General features: G+C 30.0%; 2 protein-coding genes, 1 long non-coding RNA gene and 2 other non-coding genes across 5 annotated transcripts; all 5 read right to left on the bottom strand.

Moving 5' to 3' along the window:
- Nucleotides 1-1,464: 1,464 nt before the first annotated feature.
- Nucleotides 1,465-2,043, bottom strand: LOC142556915 (dirigent protein 22-like). Its single transcript, XM_075668408.1, has one exon. The coding sequence runs from the start codon at nucleotides 2,041-2,043 to the stop codon at nucleotides 1,465-1,467; it is 579 nt and encodes a 192-aa protein (XP_075524523.1).
- Nucleotides 2,044-11,730: 9,687 nt separating this feature from the next.
- On the bottom strand, nucleotides 11,731-12,246 carry LOC142556909 (dirigent protein 21-like). The gene has a single exon (XM_075668403.1). The coding sequence runs from the start codon at nucleotides 12,244-12,246 to the stop codon at nucleotides 11,731-11,733; it is 516 nt and encodes a 171-aa protein (XP_075524518.1).
- Nucleotides 12,247-21,688: 9,442 nt separating this feature from the next.
- LOC142521197 (U5 spliceosomal RNA) lies at nucleotides 21,689-21,806 on the bottom strand. Its single transcript, XR_012814098.1, has one exon. It is a non-coding gene; the product is annotated as a U5 spliceosomal RNA (small nuclear RNA).
- Nucleotides 21,807-22,536: 730 nt separating this feature from the next.
- Nucleotides 22,537-23,681, bottom strand: LOC142517571 (uncharacterized). The gene is made up of 2 exons (XR_012813314.1): nucleotides 23,552-23,681; nucleotides 22,537-22,783 (listed from the first exon to the last, which is right to left on the bottom strand). It is a non-coding gene; the product is annotated as an uncharacterized LOC142517571 (long non-coding RNA).
- LOC142521172 (U1 spliceosomal RNA) lies at nucleotides 22,542-22,701 on the bottom strand. Its single transcript, XR_012814088.1, has one exon. It is a non-coding gene; the product is annotated as a U1 spliceosomal RNA (small nuclear RNA).
- Nucleotides 23,682-24,606: the final 925 nt, after the last annotated feature.

The raw sequence follows: 24,606 nt of genomic DNA, 5'->3' as shown, positions 1-24,606 counted from the left end.
ATTTTAAGTATTGTGAAGTGATAAAATCGTGTAAGAGAGAAAAATTTTAAGTGTCGTGAAGTGGTGTGGTGAAAAATGGACCGAAAGGGGGGGATATTTATGGACAATTTGCGACGGTTTTCGCTAAAATTACCGTCACTACACATTAGCGACGGTTTTACTAAACCCGTCGCTAATATTAGCGACGGTTATAGCTTTACTGTCGCTAAATATAGCGACGGTCATAATATAAACCGTCGCAAAATTTAAATTTTGAAAATAACGCCATAATTAGCGACGGTCATATATACCGCCACTTTCGATCCATTTTCTTACACCCACCTCACAACACTTACAATTTTTCTCTCTTACACAATTTTACCACTTCAAAACACTTAAAATTTTTATCTCTTACACGTTTTTAGTTTCGATTTAATGTATATTTTTTCCATTTAATTTTTGGTAAATTTTTAAGTGTTAGTTAAGATCGGGAATTATGTTATCATAGTAATATTGTAAGTTTTTTTAGATTTATTAAATTATTAAAAGTAATTTTTTATTTTACCGAAAATATTAGCGACGGAAATTATGATACAACCATCGCTCAGGGTAGCAACGGAATGCATGAACAAACTGTCGCTAATTTTAACGATGGTTTCTTAATTCCGTCGCTACATTTGTAGGTGACGGTTTTTTAATCCGTTGCTAAATAGCGACGGTTTTATATAAATTCGTCGCTAATTTTGTATTGTACCAAGGGCTTTAACAACAGTTTTAAAAGACCTACGACAACGGTTTTTCACTGTTGTCGTAGGCCTTTTTTCTTGTAGTGTTAGCGACGGAACCGTCGCTAAATATGGCAACAGTTTTCTCAAACCTTTGTTATTTATCCAAAAAAACACGCTAATCGACAACGATTTTATAAAAGCGTTGTCGATTGTCCAAAAATACACGCTCAACGTTCAATGACAACGGTTTTATAGAACCGTTGTCATTGATCCTAAAAATCGTTGTCTTTGACCCTAAAAACACGCACATACGACAGCAGTTTTCAATAAAACTGTTGTTAAAAAGCATACGAAAACGGTTTTAGTAAAAATCATTGTCGTATGTGCGTTGTTATTTGGTTTTTTCTTGTAGTGAATTCATCACAATGTGTTCCACGTGTCACAATCGAGAAGATATGTATAAGACCCAAATTTATTCATGCATTACTTTTTTTTTATTCAAGTCAATACAAATTTTTAATCATGCATTAATTTTTAAAATCCAAATTTATTTTTGTGTATCTATTCACAACTGTAGTTTTTGGATATATATTCCTTCGACGACCTTACACGGGTGATTGTAATATATAAATAACTTCACCATATGCCATATAATTTTCCTTGTGTAAAAGGAAATTAAAACAAAAACCCAATTATTGAAAACCAATCATTTTGCTATATCGAACAACATTGCTACAATCGTTGCCATGCATGTTCTTCAAAAGTAAGTAACATATAAGGTATATTTGAAAATAGCATAACCAGTTGCATTGAAATCCATATAAGTGGTGGATACAGCAACGCCTCGCGCCAGCCGAAAAACTCCGGTACCTCCAACAATAGATAATTCTCTAGCAGCATTCAGTATGGGATTCCGTCCAAACACAGAGATCGTACTACCATCATATGGACCTCCTCTGAAGTAAAAATTGACACTTACGTACACAACTAACTCATTCAGGTCGGAAAAACCAACCAACCCTTGCGCACGACCGAGCGGCTGGGAACTTGGATCGGGTCCAGCAGTAAGCAAGTCATCGGACATAAATAATTGTCCGAAGACTCCGAAGTTTGTTGCTGAAGTGATGTTAGATCTCGCTATTTCATAAACTGTCTGTCCAGGACCTCCTAAAACGTCTTGAACGTACACCTGAATGATCTCAGTTTTCGGCACTAGCTTGTTCTTCTTCAGATTTTGGAACCATTTATCTACCGGTTGAGGGCCTTGGCTCGATGCCCCAATCGCATGAATAACAGAGTAAAGGATGAACATTAGAATCACTTTAAACTTTGCCATATCTCTTAATTATTTTGTTATCTTCTAAAAGATGACATATGCAAGATCATGAATTTATATAAGCTTGGTTATGCTAAGGAATTATGCAAATCAAGTAATCAAATTTTCTTTTTTATTCACAAAGGACATGATTGGTATGTATGAATGGAATCAATCTTGGGATGGAGTAGAGTTGTGAATGTAATGATAGTTATATTTCATTTTAATGATGGATGCCGAAAGAAATGTAAAAAAGTAGTGGAATGAAATTATTTCTAATAATCAAATTTTTTAATTAAAAAGTCAAAATAATAGCTTAGCTCAAAAAATATCATTATTTTTTTTGGTCAAAAAACTGGAAAAAAATTTAATAAAATATTTCTTCGCATGTTCTGTCTGCTTTGCCTTCTAAAAAAAGGTATCCAAGACAACCTACCTTGCTAACTGAATCTTTTTACGCATAATTGAGGCGGTGGAGACGGAGACTTTGAGGAAATATTAATTTATAATGTTCTAAGGGATATTTTTTATATTTTTAAAATATTAATTTACATAAATGTGTATTTTTTTTTTTTTTTTACAATTTCATTGTGATGATAGCTACTGCATGCCTTCCACGCTACTCACATTTTTTCCGTCGACCACGCATATAAGTTATAACATAAAAATTCATATGAGACCGTTTCTTGGATCAATTTTGTAAGACAAATATATAAATCTCGATCCATGAAAAAATATTAATAATCCCGATCCATGAAAAAAATATTAATTTTTAAGCTAAATGTATTACTTGTCTTTGCATATGATAGGATCAAATACGTCTCATTGATATAAATCCAAGAGAACGTCTCATATAAAACTTACTCAAGTTACAATTACGTACATATTAAATAGTTATAAACAATTTCTTATATCAAAACTTTGGAAAAAAATCAATATTTTAAGAAATGTGGTGGGCATGGCTATTTATTAAATTCAAAGAAGTATTTTTTATTGCATCAATTTTCAAACAACGACTTATTGTTTTATAATTGATACCTTGATTCCGAGTTAATCAATAGTTTCGAATAAATTGTTATAGTTGACACTCGATTTTCAAGAGTTGAAAGCATCAAATCGATATCTCACGTCGAATTAATGAACAAATGGTGGCTTAATACTATATAGTTATAATTAGTTGTCACATTTTAATATTGAAATTGTGATACCTCTTGTCCCACATCTTAAAAATTAAAAATTTTAAAATGATTTTATAATGGGCTTACAATGGATTTCTATAGCAGCTTGAGTTAATCATTTTCGTAAAACGAGTACGAATACGAAGTAGTTGCTACATAGGTCCATTGTGCAGTCACACGGGCGCGGGTCCGAGCTCGGAGCATGGCAGAAATAATATTTGCACGTCATTTTTTCGTTGGTTGCACTCAATTATTATTTTGGCAATAACATGACCACCTCATTTATTATTTTAGTATCTTTAATTATTTCATTTTAACAAAAAAATTTATTTTATTTTAAAAGTAATAATATCAAAATTCATAAAATATCATTTGTATATTTTAATATCTTATGAAAACCAGGAAAAAAAGACTATAAATTTGAAAAATAATAATAATAAAATAGTGGAATAACACTTGTCAGCGTATATATAATTCCATGGTGCTCTTTGACAAACGAAACATATCCATTAATGATGTATTAAAATAAATAAACTTTTAAATTCTTTGTCAAAGTATTTTGTTCCACGATTCAGAAGTAATCGGTTAGGCATTTTAATGTATTAAATTTGTTAGTCAACACGTATTAAATGTAGTTTACTTCTTCAATATGAATATTCTCTCTGTTTATTAGTTAATAAATATGTTATATTCTATGGATAAATATAAAATAATTTCAAAAAATAAATAGAGATATCTTGATATGCTCAACTGCCATATTTTCACCATATTTAATTTTTCAGGGTCAACTATCGTATCTTGGCGATATGATCGTATATCATGATGAATGTTTTTAATATTTTTTTAAAAAATTATCGAGTTAATTAAAAGGATGATTAGAAGTTAAAATGGATATCAATTTTCGTAAATAATAAAATTAAATATTTCATTTAAATCTTCAGGTGTACTCTACTATGTTTTATTGTGCTATTTGAAAACTCGGGTTGTTTCATTTTATCTAGGCTGGATATTCAACTTTAGATACGAATATTTATTAAAAAAAATTAATTGTAAGTTGAGTGTATGTTTTGCGATTGAATTCATGGTTGACATTAATCATTAATGTACTTGCCAAATTTTTAAATTATAATATATATGATCATATAATTAGGAAACATTGTTATTTCCGTCCTTATATGTTTATCTTTTTACAATTTTGATCTTACATATTATCAAAATTAAATCTCAATCTTGTATCTTTCAATTTTTAAATTTTGAGTCTTTTTTACTTGGGAGTACTAAAGTGACAATGTACGTGTAGATGTCATTTTGGCGTTAGGGCAACGGTACGTTGAAAAAAAACCAAAATTTAAAAATATATATTTTTATTTTAGAATAACAATTTGTTAGTACCTATAGTTTTTTCTATATATTATATGGTTAATTATAAAATGTTAGAGTTAAGTGTGCATGAAAGAGAGTTGTACTAAAATATATGAGCTCCTGGGAACTTTTCGTGCGTCAAGCTACTGATGTTGCACCGCTTGATCTGGTTGGCTAAGTAGAAAGTAAAAGAGTGAAGTCAAATCTTATTGGATAGTATTATCTCTCTTAGGGACATGGTTGGCGTTAGGAGAAGTGTAAGACTGATCTCTAAGGAAAATGAGATCATACCAGCAGATAGACACACACTTCCACGGATTCATGGGCCTAACCGCTCGATACATTAGAACCTAAGTATGTATTTTTTGAGCTGTCATAAGTATAAAAAAATAAAGTTGCATATTGGCTACAACTATAGCTTTCGGCCTAGTGTTAAGCGTTTGATCCTAACAGTTGGTATCAAAACGAGGTCATGAGTTCAAATCTCCAAAAAAAACATATTTTTATACTTCTTTAGGAGAAATGTTGGGTTAAGAATGCATAAGTGAGAGTGGTAATAGGATGGATGACCTCCTAAGAAGTTCTCATGTGTCAAGCTGCTGAAGTTATGTCGCTTGATCTGGTTGGCTAGGTGGGCCGTAAAAAAATGACCTCAGATCTTAATAAATAATATTGTATCTCATGGGTATAGGGTCGGTTTTTGAAAAATTGTAAGAGTGATCTCTAAGGAATATGAGACAAAACCAGCACATAGACACACACCATCCCAAGACTCATGGGTTTAATAGCCTGACCTATTAGTACTCAAGTATGTGCATTCTATGTTGTTACGAGTATTAAGAAATAAAGTTATATTTTGACTAACAGTTATAATTTTTGGCCTAATGATGTGCCTTTGATCCTAGAATAAAACTTTAGTTTTTAAGTTATAATAACAATATAAGGAGACATAAATAAAATACAAAAACACAAGAATAAAAGTCACATGATTCTAAAAAAAAGTAAATTAAGATGAAATAAAAGTTAAAATTAATTTAATTACTATTTCTTTAGTTTTTGTTTTATCTATTTTTTATATTTACTGATATTGAAAATTTTTAATAATTATAATTTTAGATAAGTTATTTTAGGCAATGAGACCATTAATAAATTTATTAAAGATAACATAAATGAATAAAATAGTATCATCATCAATTTATATTACAAAAGTAAAAAATGAAGTGCATTCAACAGAAACTCATTTAATTTCTGTATGGATAATGATATATTGATATCAGTTTCTTACATGTTATTCTTCTAAGAGATGAAGCGAAAACATCAATCCACTTACCGAATAAAGGGTCTAAAAAATAAAAATAATGGTTTCCACCGTATCAGGGTGAGAAGATAATTTGAAAATTTTCTCACCACTTAGATTTCAAATCAAATAGTGCTAAAAACTTTTATTTAGAAAGCAGAATTTACAGAATAACAACAAATTCAATCGATTTAAAGCATATGCATAGTTTTAAAACAGTAAACCCGCTCATCGGTCAATGCTAAGTAGATTCTGACGTGCTTCAAGATATTTGGGAAGTGAAAAATTCATAGATTGCCTAGTCTTGCTGCCAGCAAGTTGCCTATACAAATTTATGCTATCTTTTGATTGTGTATACCCATGCATTTCAGATGTAATTATTGAGAAGAAGATTGTTGTATCCAATAACTGTCTCTGCGGGGTAGTGCAATCGAAACATGGTGTTTGGATTGTTATAGCGTTTAAAATATTTGAGTTACACCGTTATCACTAGCTATAGTTTTTGCTAAAACGATGAGTGTTCGATCGTATAATATATAATCATAAGTTTTTTATTATCATGTATTGAGTGATTTAAACTAATATAGAAGGATTGTAGATTGTATTATCGGAATTGTGTGTGCGAACTTGTCTATGTATTTGCATAGTGTAGATAGCTAGATTGACTAGATTGACTAGGCATCTTAGGCAATGTATTTGGACTTTTAAAAAGTTGAAGGGTACCTAAACTTGTCTACTAAAACACACGTTTAAAATTAGTAAAGTCATAAATACAAATAGGAAAAAACTTAAATTTTGGTCTCATGTATTGTATTTTTGTGATTTCAATCTTTCATATTATTAAGATTATATTTTAATCATATATTTTTCAATTTTTGATAAATTTAATACTTTATTTTGATATTTTAGTATGTTTTTATTATAATGATGATTTGGTAATGCACACTTAACTGTGTGACTCGAAGAAAAAACTAAAATTTAAAAAAAACAAAACAAAACAAAGAGGATCGACTAAGACTGAATTAAATAACATAGAAGACGAAATCGAAAATAGACAAATATATATGTGAATAAAATTGTAATTTTTCCATTACACAATGAAGACAGGATACCACCTGGTTATGAGCCTGTATGTTGACTCTAAATCATGAAAAGTTAAAGGGAACTGGAAGGCCATTTGTAGGATGAAAGTGCCACCGAAATTAAAATTCTTCCTCCGGCGAGCTTGTAGAGACTGCTTCCCAAATCGCATTAATCTTAGTGTACAAATTGATCATAGAATGATCAGGTAGAAAATATCAGCTTGCTCTCTGAGCTTCGTTTTAAAAGCCTGATTTGATCGTTTAATGATTGAAAAAAGGCAATAAAGCCAGAAAGGTGTTTTGTAACTAATTAACTTTACGAATTATGTTTCATTTTCTCATATATTGTACGGAAAAGAAGTTACAATAATATTTGAAGATGTATATATATATATAGTTTCATTAAGTAAGCTGACTTATTTGTATGAAGAAAAGATTAGAAAATCATAGGAAACAGTTACGTCTTCATTATTATTTTTATGATACAATGTTATTATCTTGATTCTTGTAGTAACCCGACAATGATAACGAGCATTGACGTACTCTATAATACGTAATATATAATGTAAAATTAAAGACAGTATTAAGCGTAGCATCATCCCTTGAATATATGCTACACATAGCAGTACCTCGCGCCAGTCTAAGATCTCGGGTACCTCCTACAATGGATAATTCACTCTCATAATTCGTTAAACGACCTCTTCCCAGCACGGAGATCGTACTCCCATTATATAAACCTCTTTGGAAGACAAAGTCGAAGCTCCAATACACAGCGAGCTGATCATTAAGGTCTGATAAGCCGGTGAACCCTTGCCTACGACCAATTGGCATTGAGTTAGGATCAGGTCCCGTAGTAATAGGTTATCAAGCATATACAGGTGCCCGAAAGAGGTTGGCGACGTTGCATTGATACTCGATCTAGCTATTTCGTACGTTGTTTTTCCAGGACCATTCGCAACATCATGAACATAAAACTGAAGGGTAATACTTTTTGGGGTACTCGTACGTGTATTTTGGTTCTTACACCTTGAATTAACTTGTAAGGGATCTTGACACAGTACCATAATCACATGAAAATATGAAAAGAGGATAAAAACTTTCCCCGGCTTAAACTTTTCCATCAGTACTTCTTGTGTGATATCTAATGTATTTTGTAATAGTACCCAATGTTGAGGATTATATGTATATATATATATAGGATAGGCAAGGCAGGGGGGTTGGCTTGGAAATTTAAATAAGGGTGGCTAGAAGGAGTAAGTGTAAGTTAGTTAAAGAATTTGTGTGTGATAAATTTAAGTTTTGGAAATAAATAATGATAACGATATTTAATAATAATTTATAAGAAGGCGGATAATTTAAAAGATCATAGAAAAATGCTTTTTTTTAGTTGGAGAAGAAGATTGTTTTAATTGAGTAATAGACTCGAGACCTCGTCACAAATTTGAAACTTTGGTGTCAAATGAGCTACAAATCATAGGCTGTAAAAACACTATTTCATTTAACTAGAAATTTGGAAAATACAAAATCTAAGATTTTGACAATGTATGGAGAGAATTGAAACTGATATAACAAGGATTTTGGATTGTGTTATCGGAATTGGTGTATTTCTGCCAAGTTTTCCGTGTTAGTCCATCTAAAATAAATAAGACTTGCAGGAGATAGCTCGATCGGCACAATGTAGATAGGTGGATTAGGCATCTTAGGCTATTTATTTGGACTTATAACCGCAATTTTTGACAGTTGAAATGATACCTAAACTCGAATACTAAAGAATACACAAAAATAAAAATATAGATTTTTTGTAATAAAAAAATACACATTTAAATAGTGACGATGGTAAATAAATATTTAAAAAAATATATAATTTTGCGATTTTAGTAATCTACATTATCAAAATTAGATGGGAAAACTGTAATTTTTTTGTCCACTGTGTTTGATTCTTCACAATTTTAGTAATTTATGTGATCGAATTTCAATTTTAATTTTGCTTCATTCAATTTTCGATATTTTTTAGCTCTTTTTTTACACGAGTGTTGATGATATATACCAAATTCAAGTGAATTTCAAATCCACTCGAAACCAAGTCAAGTATTTTCGAAAGTAATATGGTAAATTTCAAATACACCAAAGATAAATTTCATTTAAAATTCATTTATCATAATTTTTCTCAAATCAAATCCATCGATCCAACTGTATGATGGCGTGACAGATTTTACCCTTTAGACGGAACCCTCCAACGATATATATATATATTGAAAATTGCAATAAAACCAGAAAGATGCTGCAACTTACTTGGAGAACGTAGTTCATTTTCTCATATCATTAACAATTGAAATATTTTCGAATTCCATGTTCTAAATGAAAATGTAATCTTTCGTTTCGTTCAGTAAATAATAATCATCGACAAATTTATAAGAACACATATCACTGACTTACATGAACAAAAGATTAGAAAATCATTAATTAGGTTTAACAATATTAAAATCTTCATTATTTATTTATTATATAGTGTTATATATCTTATACCAAGCAACAATTATGATAATCATCGACCTGCTCAATAATACGTAATGTATAGTGTATACTTGAAGACACTGTTACCCGTGGTGCTATTCGTCGAATACGTGCTATATATCACAATACCTCGCGCCAGCCTAAAAACTCCAGTACCTCCTACAATGGATAATTCACGCTGATTGTTCGCTATACGACTCCTTCCCATCACGGAGATCGTACTCCCATCGTACAATCCTCCCTTGAAGACAAAGTTAAAGCTCAAATATAAGGCTAGTTCGTTAAGATCTGAAAATCCAACCAAACCTTGCCTGCGGCCAACACGAGGTGAATTAGGATTGGGTCCAGTATTTAACTGGTTATCGACCATATACAGTTGGCCGAAAGACGTTGGCGATGTTGTGGTGATATTTGATCTGGCTATTTCATACGTCGTCTGCCCAGGACCACTTACAATGTCTTGGGCATAAAACTGAAGCACGAGAGATTTTGGCGCCGCAAGTATATTTAGGCTTTTAAACCATATATCGACTTGTAGAGAGCTTTGGCACAGAACTCCAATCACGTGAAAATATGTGAAGAGGATAAAAACTTTGCGTAGCTTAAATTTTTCCATCACTCTTAAATCAAAGATCAAATGTGTTATGTGATGGTATAACATGTTGAGGATATATATATAGGGTTCATGACGGATAGCCACTCGGTTGACTTGGAAAGATATTGAAATTGGAGTTTTGAAATTTTCGAGGGGAAAATTCCATTTTTGGTCTCGTATATTTAACTATTTACGTTTTTTGTCTTCAATGTTGTCAAATTTCAGTTTAGTATGTTATTTTTTTTTTTCACTTTTAGTCTTATTTTCTGACATGATGTTTGTCATGCCACGAGCTCAGGCTCGCGTCTGGGTGACTGCACAATGGGCATATATAGTAACTACTTCTTATTCATTCAACCTTTACGAAAATAATTAACTCAAGTTGTTAAAGAAGTCTATTATAGTCCATTATAAACTCATTTTAAATCTTTAAGTCTTACCATATGAGACAAAAGGTTTCACAATCACTCCTTCTTCAGCACGTGATTTTAAATCTTTAATATTTATCACTGTGGGACTAGAGGTATCACAATGTTGATGTGTGTAACGCCACATGACCACTTCCAATAAAAATTGCTTAAAATTTTCAAAAATAGAAATATATATACAAGACTAGACTGAAATTTGATTATATGAAGAGCCAAAATTACAAAGGTGGAAGACCAATATTGGAATTTTGCCATTTTCAAATTTGTTAAAAAAAATTATAATTTATAGGAATGGATCATTTTAACCATTATATTTTGGAATGAACAAAATATTAATTTTTAAAATCTACTTTGTGCTCTTGACGAGGGAGTGCAGTTGACAAGAGGATTGAAATTGATATAAAAAAAAATTAGATTATATTATGAGAATTGGTGTTCCCTTTTTTTTTTCAAAGTTCTCTCTGCGTTTTTCCGTCTAAAATAAGACATATAGGAGACAGCGAGCTTTGGTGTAATGTAGATTAGGCGGTATTTATTCAGATATGCTTGCAAAAATTCAACGGTCGAAACCGACATGAATAGTGGAATGTGCGTATACTTTGTCAACTTTAAAGTCTTGTACGATTTAAAATGACATTTGAACTTGTTGTTCGATTTAAAATATTAGACTTGTTTTGTCACTAATTATAGCTTGATTTTTAGATTTTCGAAAGTGATCCCAATAAGTTGGATAAATTTTCGTTTTGCTAAAAAAATCCAAAAGAAATAAACTATTATATAAAAAAGTTTTTTCAATGATAACTTATTTTTTAAAAATCCTATGGCAAGTTTGTAGCTTCTTCCCTGCTTGTAATATAAAAGCTAGCTCTGCCTCCTTTGTCCATGTATTCAATGAAGTCCCGTTTTTTAAGTGAAAATGCTTCTGTTCTATTAATTTTAATGAGAATGAATAAAATAATGTTAGTTGTCCCACGTCAGTTGGATAAAATCTATATGAGAGTTGTATTTATAGACTTGGAAAAATCCTCTCCCTAAGCTAGCTTTTGGGGTCGAGTTAACTACAATCTCCAATCTTAACAAATAGATTTATATTTATAGCATAAATTTATATTTCATGTAGACATATACTAAATAACTAAGATATGAAAATATCTCTTGTAGGAGAACGAACATCTTCAGTTTTATTTTATCAATATAGAAGTGCAGTTTCATATCTTGCACCGAAGTACAACCAACATAATCGTTCCTGGATTCAAAGATAAGTGACATACAAAGTATATTTGAAAATAGAGTCGCCGGCGGTGTTCAAAACATGCGTGCTCACCACAGCCATGCCTCGTGCCAATCGCAAAACTCCAGTACCTCCGACAATAGAAAACTCTTGTTGATTCTTCAGCGTAGGCCTTCTTCCTAGTACGGAGATCGTACTTCCATCATACAAGCCCCCATTGAAGATGAAGTTGAAGCTCGCATATATTGCCTTTTCGTTCAAGTCAGAAAAACCAACCAACCCTTGCCTGCGTCCTATTGCTGGTGAGTTAGGATCAGGTCCAGTGGTTAATAGGTTATCCACCATGGATAACTTACCAAATAAAGTTGGTGAAGTTGAAGTGATATTAGATCTAGCTATCTCGTAAGATGTTTCGCCATCACCCGCAAGAACATCTTGATCGTAAAACTCAATGATAGCGAATTTTGGTATAGGAAGTAGCTTTATTTTTTGAAACCATGTATCAATCGGTTGGATGCCTTGGCATAATGGAACCATTGCATGAAAATAAGTAAAAAGGACGAGAGTTATACTAAAACTAAACTTTGCCATAGCTGTCCCCTACTTGTGTTATTCAGTTATTGTGAGTTATATTTGGGAAGGAACGATATATATATATATAGGCTACCCTAAGGACATAATGGACATTTCATTTGCACATGGTTGGTTTCATTTTACTTCAAAAATCAAAAAACTTTTTTGGCAATTTGCACTTCAGTTATTTTATTATTTTTATCTGGATACGCTTCTTCCTCGTAAATATACGTACTTTGATTAAGATTGGAGTTTGTTCAAAACTTTAAATTTATAAAATATCAGTGGAATTTCTTTTATAAACATATATTTTGAGAACAACTCGAAATAAAAATATTCATCTTGCAAGTATGTTTCATAACATGTAATACATTTTGTGGGAAATTAAAACTTTGATCCTTTGATTTTGATTTTTTACGATGTGGTCATCTATTTCTATTTTAGTCCATTATATTCGTCTTGTTTTGTAATTGTATTCATTTTTTCAACGAAACGCTGGATTGGCATATACATGATATTGATATGTGAAGTGTCACATCAGTACTTTCAGTGGAAAAAATTATTAGAATTGCTAAAATTGAAGTATATAAGATTATGATTGAAATTTGACGACATAAAAAATATATATCGCAAATAAAAAACATACATATCAAAATTGTTGTTTTTCCATATATTTTGTTTGTAAGAAAATTTATCTTTTTGAAATTGATCGAACAATACTTCATCAATATTTCTATTCAAGAATTTGCAATGTAATCCATTCCAAAATAAAAATTATTATTTGCATTATATTTCAATCTATAAGTTTGTTATAAGCACGCACTAATAGTCTTTTCACATGAAATATGGAAGTAATTAATAAAGTTATCTAGCTAGAATAAATTTAAAAAAAAGTCCTTTTCGGGGAGAAATAAAAAGAGCTTTATACCAACATGCATCACTATATCAATACTAGCTTTTTACATATGCTTTACGAAGATTTAATTTTATGTAGTTACATAACTACATTCTTATACATTATTCAATGATATTTATTAACATAACTTTGTCTATTTTAATTTTTTTATGAGTCGTGAATTATTTTGTTTAGGGGAAATTTAGAAATTAAGAGCTGATTTTTGTTTATTTTTACCCCATCGAAAAATGACTATAGCATTATCATATTTATATACGTTTGTGAAAAAAATTGAGAGGCTGAAAAAAAGAGAAATATTTTGAGAATTTTAAAAATTACACAAATGTATTATTTTGTCTCTATTATGGCTCAAATATTATATATAATTTTAGGATCAAATGTTTACCACTATACTAAAAGTTATAGTTGTTGTCACGCCCCGGGACGGGGGTTGGTTGACACCGGCGTTGCTCTCAAATTTACATTCGAAAACAACAAGCCTCAGAAGTACAAAATTCAGAAACCAGGTCTTTTATTCATAATACTGAATATTCAATGTCTGATACAACTCAATTAATAATGTTTTACAGCGGAAATGTAAAACCAGAATTACAATATCTAAACAGATGCAGCGGAATTTAAAATATAAATCAGAACTGAGAACAATAATCTTCATCACCAGCCCCAAAATTGAATCTGCTCTTCTTCTTCTAACTTTTCTTTCTCGTTCTTATCTGAAATGGGTTTAGTGGGTGAGTGATATGATTGTCACTCAGTAAGCAGGGGCGGGAATAACTCCCAGTTTTCGAAATCGTTTTCAACAGAAACAGTAATACAATAATATACAGAAACTCATCTTTCAGAACAGAAACTAGAATTCAGAAATCACAGGTTTCAGAACATAAATCAGAATTAGTAAGCACTGAGCACGTTAGTGAATTTCATGGCTAAACTGATATCAGTCCCCTATATGTTCTCTCCTCTAAGGGGTGAGGCCAGAATCAGAATCAGAATCAGAATTCAGAAATGTTCAGAATATATATTTCTACCATTAGTTCACTAGGGAGTTTCAGTGCTTCAAAATCATATATCAGAAATACACATACAGAAAATGTACTTTAAAACAGAATTATCAAACTGATTTCAAGATATTTATATATAAGCTCACTTACAGTAATTTGCTTAAAGAATTTCGGTTGAAGTCTGGAAATCTGCTTGCCTTACTACTGGATTTTACAGCTTCGAAAATGTATTCTCTTAGATCTAATTTCAGTAATAATCTCAAGATTTGTGTAACACCAATTCAGGGACTTGAGGCTGTTATTTATAGGCCGAAATCTGACTGTTAGGCTCCCTATTAATGACCATAATCTGCATTTAACAGCCTTGATTCCATTTTAAATGCTTCAGTTACAAGTCATGAGTTGGATTAGTAACTGTCTGCTGGAATCTCGTTCTTCTGCTGCTGGATTATATCTGCTGGAATTCTATCTGCTGGAAAATATCAACATCTGAATATCAGCTGATGCTGGACTTGTTAGCTTCTGCTGGAATTTTCCTTGCTACTAAATATTGTTAGCTGCTGTAAATATTAACTTCTGCTGGAGTTTTGCATAGCTGCTGAAATGCTGAAAATTTGGGTTCTCACAGTTGTTATTCAAGATGAAACTTTATTTTTTATAATTTTGACAGTGTATATTACATCTACTTAGGTGCTAATGGGTCGAGCTTTTAGTCCAATAAGTCTGAAGAGGTGCGTGTCTATCTCCTGGTATTGTCTCTTATCTCTTAGATATCAGTCTTACAATTTTCTTACAATCGACATTGTCCTCGGCTAAGATATTATTACCCATTAAGATATGATCTCAATCTTTTACGGCTCACATAAACAACAAGATCAAGCAGCGCAACGTCCACAGTTTGATATACAACACCTATTACGGTATACTACTCTCAATCTTGGATGTTTAACCCAACATACAATATAGAAATATATGTACAAGGAAAAATGAGTTTTTTGATCTATTAACTTGTTCAATGATGAGTTTTGGATAATAAAGTTTTCAAAGTAAAAAATAAAAAACTATGCACGAACCAATGCTTAAATAGTTAAATCAGACAAATAAAATCGCAAAATATATATATATAATTTTCCTTTTTTAAATGAAAACCACGAACCAATGCATCTTTAAAAAAATGTAAAATTTGTGTTTAGCATCGAATTAGGTATGTATTTTATCGATGTTTATTAAATAACGATTCATATCGAGTGACTTTTATTATTTTTAATCACGTTTTCCCACTTCTGTGAACAAAGTGTGACAAGGAGACTTGATATAAAATATAATAAATAAATAACTAAAAACACTTGGAAAACACTCTGTGAGTGAGGTCAGATGGAAAGATCTTATTACAAAATTTAATTAGTCAAATTATATATATACCGACTCGACCTCCATTTTCTGGCTTCGTCCCTAGTAATAGATTTACAGGGACGAAACCATAAAATAGATTTATATATTGCTATAATGTATGCTTACACTTATCTTCATGACATCAAACTATATAATGCATGGATACTCAATATTTAGCAAAAGCCATCTTACAAAATTGATTAAATGTATTTACGTTGATCATTTTATTAATTAATGATGAGTTTGATGTCATGAAGATATGTGTAAGAATAATATGTCAATAAATCATGGTTTGTATATTTATCTTTTGTTTCTTTGATTTTTTTACTCATTTGATTACAGCGACCAGGGGCGGAGGTACATGGAAATAAGCCCGGGTGGCCCAATTTTTTTTAAAAAAAAAACTTTATATATAAATTTTGTATAACTTTGAAATAATACGATATTAGTCCGGACAGATCAATTTAAAATATTAAAAGATTTTAGAGTTTAAAATTCTAGCCCGGGCAGAGCCATATTTCTGGCTCCGCCACTGATAGCGACTAAAGTATTATATATTATAACTCCTAACATAAAAAATTATTGTAAGAAAAACCATAAATTAAAAGTAGCAAAAAACAATTTAACACCAAAAAAAAAAATTTATGCATGCATGCAGTTTGTTTTTATCAAGTATTACTCTTTAACATGCATGCAGTTGTTTGTGAGATGAAAGTATTGTCAATTGTTTATTGAGATAAACGCATTATCATCATTTAAAAAATAGAAATATTAATGGATCAAGTTAGATAGTATTAGCATTTAGAGTAGGTTTCTTATGAGACGGTCTCACGAATATTTATTTGTGAGACGAGTCAATCCTACCGATATTCACAATAAAAAATAACACTCTTAACATAAAAAGTAATATTTTTCATGGATAACCCAAATAAGAGATCTGTCTCACAAAATACAACTCGTGAGACCGTCTCACACAAGTTTTTGCCTAATGTTTATCATATACTTGTGATTGTTGCACATGTTCCTATATTTCATTTTATTTTTAATATATTTCAGATCTATATTATAAAATCATTTCAAATCATTTTTCGATCAAATACAAATCGTTAACAAGTACAGGGATAAGTAATACTTTGTAATAATAAAATAAATAGAAAATGATAGTTAATATAGAGTTTGATTTTATTGATTTGTTTGATTAAATTTGAGATAATATGATATTACCATTTTGTCTTTGTTGAAAATATTAATAGAATATTAATAGTATTATTTATTAAGGGTAATATCGTATTTTTATATTATTGATTTGATTGATGTGAGATAAATAATTACGAATTTGATTGATGTGAGATAAATGATTAATAATATGATTGATCGAGATAAATAATACTTGTACAGAACAAATGGTAAGATAGGACTATTTATATTAGTACTGAGAAATACTGGAGACAAACGGTGCTTAAAGTATTATATAATACTATAATATAGAAATTGCATATGAAGTGTTTGACTTTACTTCATGTGTGTCCAATCACGATCCAATTTGATAGGCGGGTTAAGGGCCAAAATTTTGGTTTGTACCAAATTTAAGGTATGATATTGTTCAAAACTATAATGATATAATGTAATTATTTGTAATACTGACGAGACTTGAGCGTGGACCCGACACTTGTTTATTTCGGGCAAAAAAAATACAAATGAACAATTAAATATATCTAAATAAATTAAGAAAACTACCGCAATCAGCAAGACTCGCCCTCCGACGCCTTTACAAGAGACGGGGGGAGTAGAAATACTATATAATAATTTAATAAATGTACATATAAATAATATATAATATAATAATTTATATATATATATATATCATAATATATAAATATATGCTTGTATTTATAAATAGATATTCAAAAATAAAATAATTCAATAGTAGATTAACATTAAAAAAAAATCCATCATTTCTTGTTATATAGATAGTTTAAATTTGTGTTGTTGAAAATTATTCATTTTTGTTAAATTACAAGCAACAAAAAACTATTTTTTATACAAATCATTCTTAATTTCTTTTTGTCATCGATAGATTTGATGAGAAATGAAAGGTTTGGTCGTAGTGAAGCAAATCATCATCAACTTTCTAGTTATTGATGTATATACCATAATTTTCTAATTTAAATATAATTAGAGAAATATTTTAATGATATTTTTAAAAGCATGGACCTAATTATATGTTTCAAAAATATTTATAATCATTGTTCAACAAATAATTTTTTATTTTTTTTGTTTAACGTTAGACTTCATTCAAGAAAAAAAATCACACTTTTATTTATTTATATTATATATATGATATCCCCAAATTTTAATTGAAAATGTTAAATTTATAAACTCATTTTAATTAATTAAAAAAATTGGTTGCTCGTCTAACTTTTTATATTAAATATTGTATGCTCGTGTTATATAGTCGTGAGTGACTCGAAGTTTTTTTTTATTTTTCATTTATTTTCATACTAATTTGATAAATTGTGATAAAACACAATTTTTGATAAAAATATTTTAAAAGTGATGTAATCTAATTAAAAACCCTACTCCTGCAGAGTTTTTTTTATAATTAATTTAAAAATAAAAAAAATATTTCAAAAATAATTCAAAATAAAATAATTTTACACAATTACTTTAATCCGTGCTTCGTAAGCGCAGGATTAAAGTGAGGTGGAGCATTATCCGTGCTTTGTAAGCACAGATGCTCCACGTGGACGAGCATCCGCGCTTACTCGTACAAAGCGTGTGGACGAGCATCCGTGCTTACAAAACACGGATGCTCCACCTATATAAGTATATTATTATTATTATTATTATTATTATTATTATTATTATTATTATTATTATTATTTTAATTCGAATGAAAAATATAAATATTTATAATATATGGTAATTATTAAATATTTTGTATTATTTGGTTGGGTGATTGAAAAATTAGATATATGAAAGGATTGAAGGGAGAAAATTAAGTCATTATGTCATTAACATATATATAACTTCCATAAAAATATAAAAGACTCGCATGATTTAATGATATTAAAATATGAGGCAAAACAAAACACTCTCGATTTAGCATAAAATAACTCATATTTTAGTTATATGTTTTAAATTTCACTGTCTCATTCCTTACAGTTTTATATACATTTTGAAGCAATTTCAAGTGATTACATGGCGTGTATCATTTCAAATTCATGAATTTCCTGCTATTTTAATTTTATATTTCTATTCCCTTCATTGGATTTTCGGATATTTTATTTTTAAACTATTGTTCCATTTCAAAAATACTAATATAAATACAACCAAAATTTATAACAAAATATTGAAAGTTTGCATTCAAGAAAACGTACATAAAATCAATTGGTCAAAAGGATATTTCAGGAAGATTTATTTCGAATTCTCTCAAAATTATATAAACACATATTTCATAAAAAAAAATAATTATAAAACATATAATTATATATAATACATTTATTATTATTAATATATTTATTAAATAAATCAATCTATAAAAATGAAGAAGGCCCAAAGTGAAGGAAGCAAGCAAGCATTAATAATTACTTGTATAAATATATTAATATTGTATTTTTATGTTGTTATTGAAATTCAGTTAATAATAATAGCATAAATAGAAAATAAACAATGTAAATTTAGGAATATAATGAAAATATTATAATTCAGCGTAAGCTTTATCGATACTATATGCTAAAGTTAAACCTCTTATTAGTGTATTGATGAAAGACTACTATTTTTATTCTCCTTAATTATTAAAAAAACCCTACTCTTGCAAGTTGCATTAAAATCCATCGTTTTATTAAATAAAGCCATTAAAAATTAATAATCAAGGTTCTGTTGGGTTGAATAACGACGAAAATATTTGGGATTAACGAGATGATAGTGCTGGAATTATCGTCGTTAGAGAAGCGATCATTTGTCCAAGATGTAGAGTCTATTCTTGAATAATAATAATAATAATAATAATAATAATAATAATAATAATATATGATGATGTTCATTGGATTTATTAAAAATTGTCAAAAAACCAAACTTTTTAACAGATTGGAAAAAACTCATAAATCGCAGAATCCATCGTGCTAAATCATTAAGAATTTGACTAAAAACTTAAGTGGAAGCGTACCTGAAACTATAATCCTGAATTCTATAGAAGTGCATTGATTTTCCAGCTCTAAGCGCTCTTTCTTCGAGAGAATCATTTAGTTTTATCTTCTGAATTATTATCTTAATGAGGAAGAGAATATGGAACGTGATGTTGCGTGATATGGAAACCATGACCCATATATAGATAATATATATCATTATCTTCTGATATTTCTGTTTTAGCTCATCATAAAAAACAGAAATTACACTTATGTCTCTACACATTTAAAGCCACAACCTATTAGATACCGTAAAACATTATAATCCGAAACTTTAGTTGATCACTATATTTTGGGTTTAACTTAATAGACAACTCACAACACATAATTATTCACATATAAATAAAATTGATCCAACACATGATACACATTATCCTCATGTTTATGTTTGGTACAATTAATGTTTGAAACACTTCACATTGGACAAGCATTTGATCATCAATTATTCGAAACACTTCCCACTTACTAAATATCCTCGGAAGCGTTTGGAGACATTTGGAACGCGATAGCACTTCAAAAAGTCACCTTTTCGTATCCCCGAGAGTCCTATATGAGATGGGCTTGATGTTTTATGCACATCCTTATGTATGATTTTGATGGGGTACTTATAGATGCAAGGTGAGTCGACTCTTAGACTCACCTTCACCTTAATCTCCTCTTATTTATTCAATTTAATTTAATAGCATCCATCAATTCTCTAATAAATAAGAAACTTTTGGCTCTCTCTTGCCAAAGAGCAAATTCCATGAGAAAGTTCAAAGATTGGTTTCAGTACTTCCTTTTGTCTTTGTCAATTCTTTCCTTCCCAACTAGTCTATTATCTCAACTGATATATTTAAATCATGGCTTTTCAAAGCTTCCATGTATTCAGCATATGACACGTCTGCTGAATGGATAAATCATAGTCACTCACTCAACCATAATATATGGATGAGTGACCATGATTCATCACTTAGCATACATATCATGTATTGAGTGGATGAGAGCACTAGTGGGTAGCATCTACCAAGACGTTATATTCGATTTTACCTGTTTCAATTCCTTATTTCATATGTATAACAAAATATATTTTGAGATCACATGTCATTCATCTAGATATGTAATAAATAACTAAGATAGGAAAATCCCTCTTACATAAGAACATCTTCAGTTTTAAAGGTGAACTTTTAAATCCATCCTAATTAAAATGAAATATTATATAAACACGTGAGTATTCTTTAGATATAGTCTTACTTCTCTAAAACTACAAAAAAAAATAAAAAAAAATTGAAATTTATCAATCCAAGTACAATCTTAATGTATAGAGTATATTTAAGACAGTAAGACCAGTATGATCATAACTGATCGTTTTCCTAATACCTTGTGCCAGTTGTAAATCTCGGGTGCCTCCAGCAAAGGATGGTTCATGGTCGCTATCCAACATAAGGCTTCTTCCTAGCACAGATATCGTACTCCCATCATAAGTCAATTTTTTTTAGGAATTGTTAGAGAGGGGAATAGTTTCTAAACTATAACATAAAATTCTGGATATTTTCTTCTAGGCTGCCTCTTGATGGGAAATTTGACAGAAAAATCTTTGATCAAACTTCATTAAAAAAAAACCCTCCCCGAAATTCTATTGGAAGCGGTTAGTTTTCGTAAGTTTTGTTAACTGTCTCGATGCTTGCTGCTGTTAGAGGCTTCATGTGTCAACCATGAGTTATGAAAATAGTAGGCAATATATAAAAGAGACTGATTATCTCAATTCATATATATATATATATATACACATTAATTTTTTGAGGTCACATCACATTCATATAAATAATTAATTAAGAGATAAATCTCCTTTCAAGTAAAACATCTTCAGTTTTATTTCATCATATATACAGATGCAGTAACCATTAAATTTAGAACTTAATTGTTGGGCCTATCCCTAAGGAAGAGGACCCTCCAAAAAAAAGGGTGTGCTGCTTAAATGCAACGAGCACACGGTATTCTTTAGTAAAAGGCGAAAGAATAGTTCGCTTTGGGCTCACTGCACAGCTGCGTGCTTGAGAATTACTTGAGGTCTGTTATTTATAGTGTACCGGCTCTTCCTTTGTCGTGCAATTTTGTCCATGTTGGAACATCCATGGGATAAGACTAGAGGCCAGTTAGCCTATCACATATATTATTATTACACACTCGGTTTATATCTTTTGAATAATATTTGGATTTTATTTGGACGGAAAATGGCAACGGAGAGAAATGAAGGGGGGTAATATATTTTCCCAAATTCTTGATATTAAATATTTATTTGCCCATAGGGCTCGTACTTTTATATCTTTTGAAGTATACTAAATTCAATTGTTTTCACTTGAATAGCTGGTTTTATAAGCATAAATGAATAATATTTGGATTTTATTTGGACGGAAAATGGCAACGGAGAGAAATGAAGGGGGGGAATATATTTTACCAAATTCTTGATATTAAATATTTATTTTGCCATAGGGTTCGTACTTCTGTGCTATATAACTCAGTTTGCTATATAACTCGGTTTTTTTCTTTGAAAAAACATCATATTTAACAAAATCTTCTAGATTTGATTAAAAGACAAAATGTGAATTGCCTTCGTATTACTCGTTCAATAGATTCTCGATAATGTTCTGATATACGTTGGAAAACTTACATACCCCAAAAACAAGAATGAGGGAACTGGACGTAGCTACAAGAAAGTAAAACATTAACATAAAAATATGCCCGAAATATTTAACTTCAGGTGCCCAATTTAACTTGCTTCAGCAGGGACCGCGCGAACGCAGGTCCCCTCTACCACAAATTATGACGTAGGCTCGACCACTTGAGCCGACCTTAGGCAGACACCCCTCAAAAGTGCAATGGAGGTCGCCAGCCTAGGCCATGGACCTTGTTGATCGTCCATTGACCCCGTCCAGGTAAGTATGGAGAAAGGTGCACACCCATCAGCTTATATAGCATCCGTTTTTACCTGCCCATGTTTCTTAACGATGTGGGATACCGAAATCCTAATGAGAAGATCAACGCATGAAAATGGAAATAAAGCACATCAGGTAAAAAAAAATACAAAACTATTATGCGATAGATACTTGTGAACTATTTTATATCATTAATAATTAGTTTTGGTCTTCAATCATAACAATTTTTTATTCAAGTGAATTTTTCATGTTTATGAACATAATATAGCAATAAATATTGATGACGAAAAATATCGATTTATTTTTTTTATGCATTCGTGGACATAAAATGGCATTAATTTAATTAAAAAATATATTAAAGTGTTCATGTGGAACGAAGAGAAGGTGAATCAGAGAATTAAAAAATTACAAGACTAATTAAAGCGTTTCATAATATCAAAAGCTTGTGCAAGTCGCACCATTGTAATCTTCGTAGGCGGGCATTTATCCTCGGTGTGAATCATGTGGCTCGTGCCACACTACCGAGGGCTTGGGAAGCATAGATTATTATGAACTTCGGTTTAACAGATCACCAAAGGCATTTGAATATCGAGATTTTTATTCTATTTAATTGAATATTTCAGTGTATTGAGATTTGTTACACATTTTATGCCTAATAGTAGCTAGGCAATGAATGAAATCGATGAGTTCCTATTCTGGTTTTATTAATATTTACGTGCTTCCAACACTTCAGTCAAAGATAAAATAATTTAAGCTTTAAAAATAGAGTATGAATTTTAGTACTAAAATCCATTCAGTCCCTATAATTTACTAAAATTCACAAATTCGTTGGGGAAAAAAATTTCAAAAAAAACGAACTTTGCTCATATATTTTTGAATTGGCTGGATGACCTCCTACGGTATTTCTCTGAACATGCTCTTAATTACAAGGAAGAAACACTCTGCAGCAGCGTGAGAAACATGTAGGGATGAGGAATTTGAGCTTCAATCCCACTTTTCTACCTTCGTACTACAATCCCACTTTTCTAGCTTCAATCCCACTTTTCTACGTTACTAGAAATAATGTATGTGCGTTGCACGTGAAAAACATATGTTGAAGTAATTAAAATTTAAAATAAAATTATAGTTAACTCAACAAAAGATAATGATAATAATATTGTAAATTTTGACAATTCGAGTTAATTAGCATATGTAACTAATTAGGAAAAAAAACATATTTTTTAATTTTAAAAAAAGATTTGGACTACTAAAATTTTTCTCATATTGTTTTCTTTTGTTATTTGTTATATTATCTCAATAATGTATATATTTTATTACAATATTCAATTATATTACAATCTTTTTTGACAATCAATGATCTTGAATTTTTTATTTATAATGTTATTTGATTATTATTCTCTTTCATGTAAATTGACAGCAATTTTAACCGGATGCTTTTACTTTCCTAGTTACGTTTAATTTATTAGACAGTTATACTTGATAACATATAAAGTACACATTATTATAACAATCTATCATCACATAAAAAGTATTGATATGGACTGATTTAAAAAAATATTGATTAAATAGTTGTCATTTATTTGTAATTTATAATAATAATATTTTTGACGATAAATCATCTTCTTACTGACTCTTATTATACTTATTTTAATATTTCATATTAACTCATAAGTATAATTAGCACAATTAAATTACTAATGTCATATTGATATTACCTCCAAAAAAATAATATATTTAATTTTTCTAATTGTTTAAATATCTTCACGGGATCATTTGTGTACACTTATCTTGAGAAAAATTCATTTCATTTACAAAGTTTGAATAGTAAATATAACTTTGTAGTATACATTTAATTTGAAAAATGAATTCATTGTATGACAAACACTTCTTCCATTTTTATTTTTTTTGTGTAA

The sequence above is a fragment of the Primulina tabacum genome, chromosome 1 (assembly GCF_025594145.1).
Source record: "Primulina tabacum isolate GXHZ01 chromosome 1, ASM2559414v2, whole genome shotgun sequence".
NCBI lineage: Eukaryota > Viridiplantae > Streptophyta > Magnoliopsida > Lamiales > Gesneriaceae > Primulina > Primulina tabacum.
Note: the sequence above shows the minus strand (reverse complement) of the source record. Positions and strands in the feature narration are given on the sequence as shown.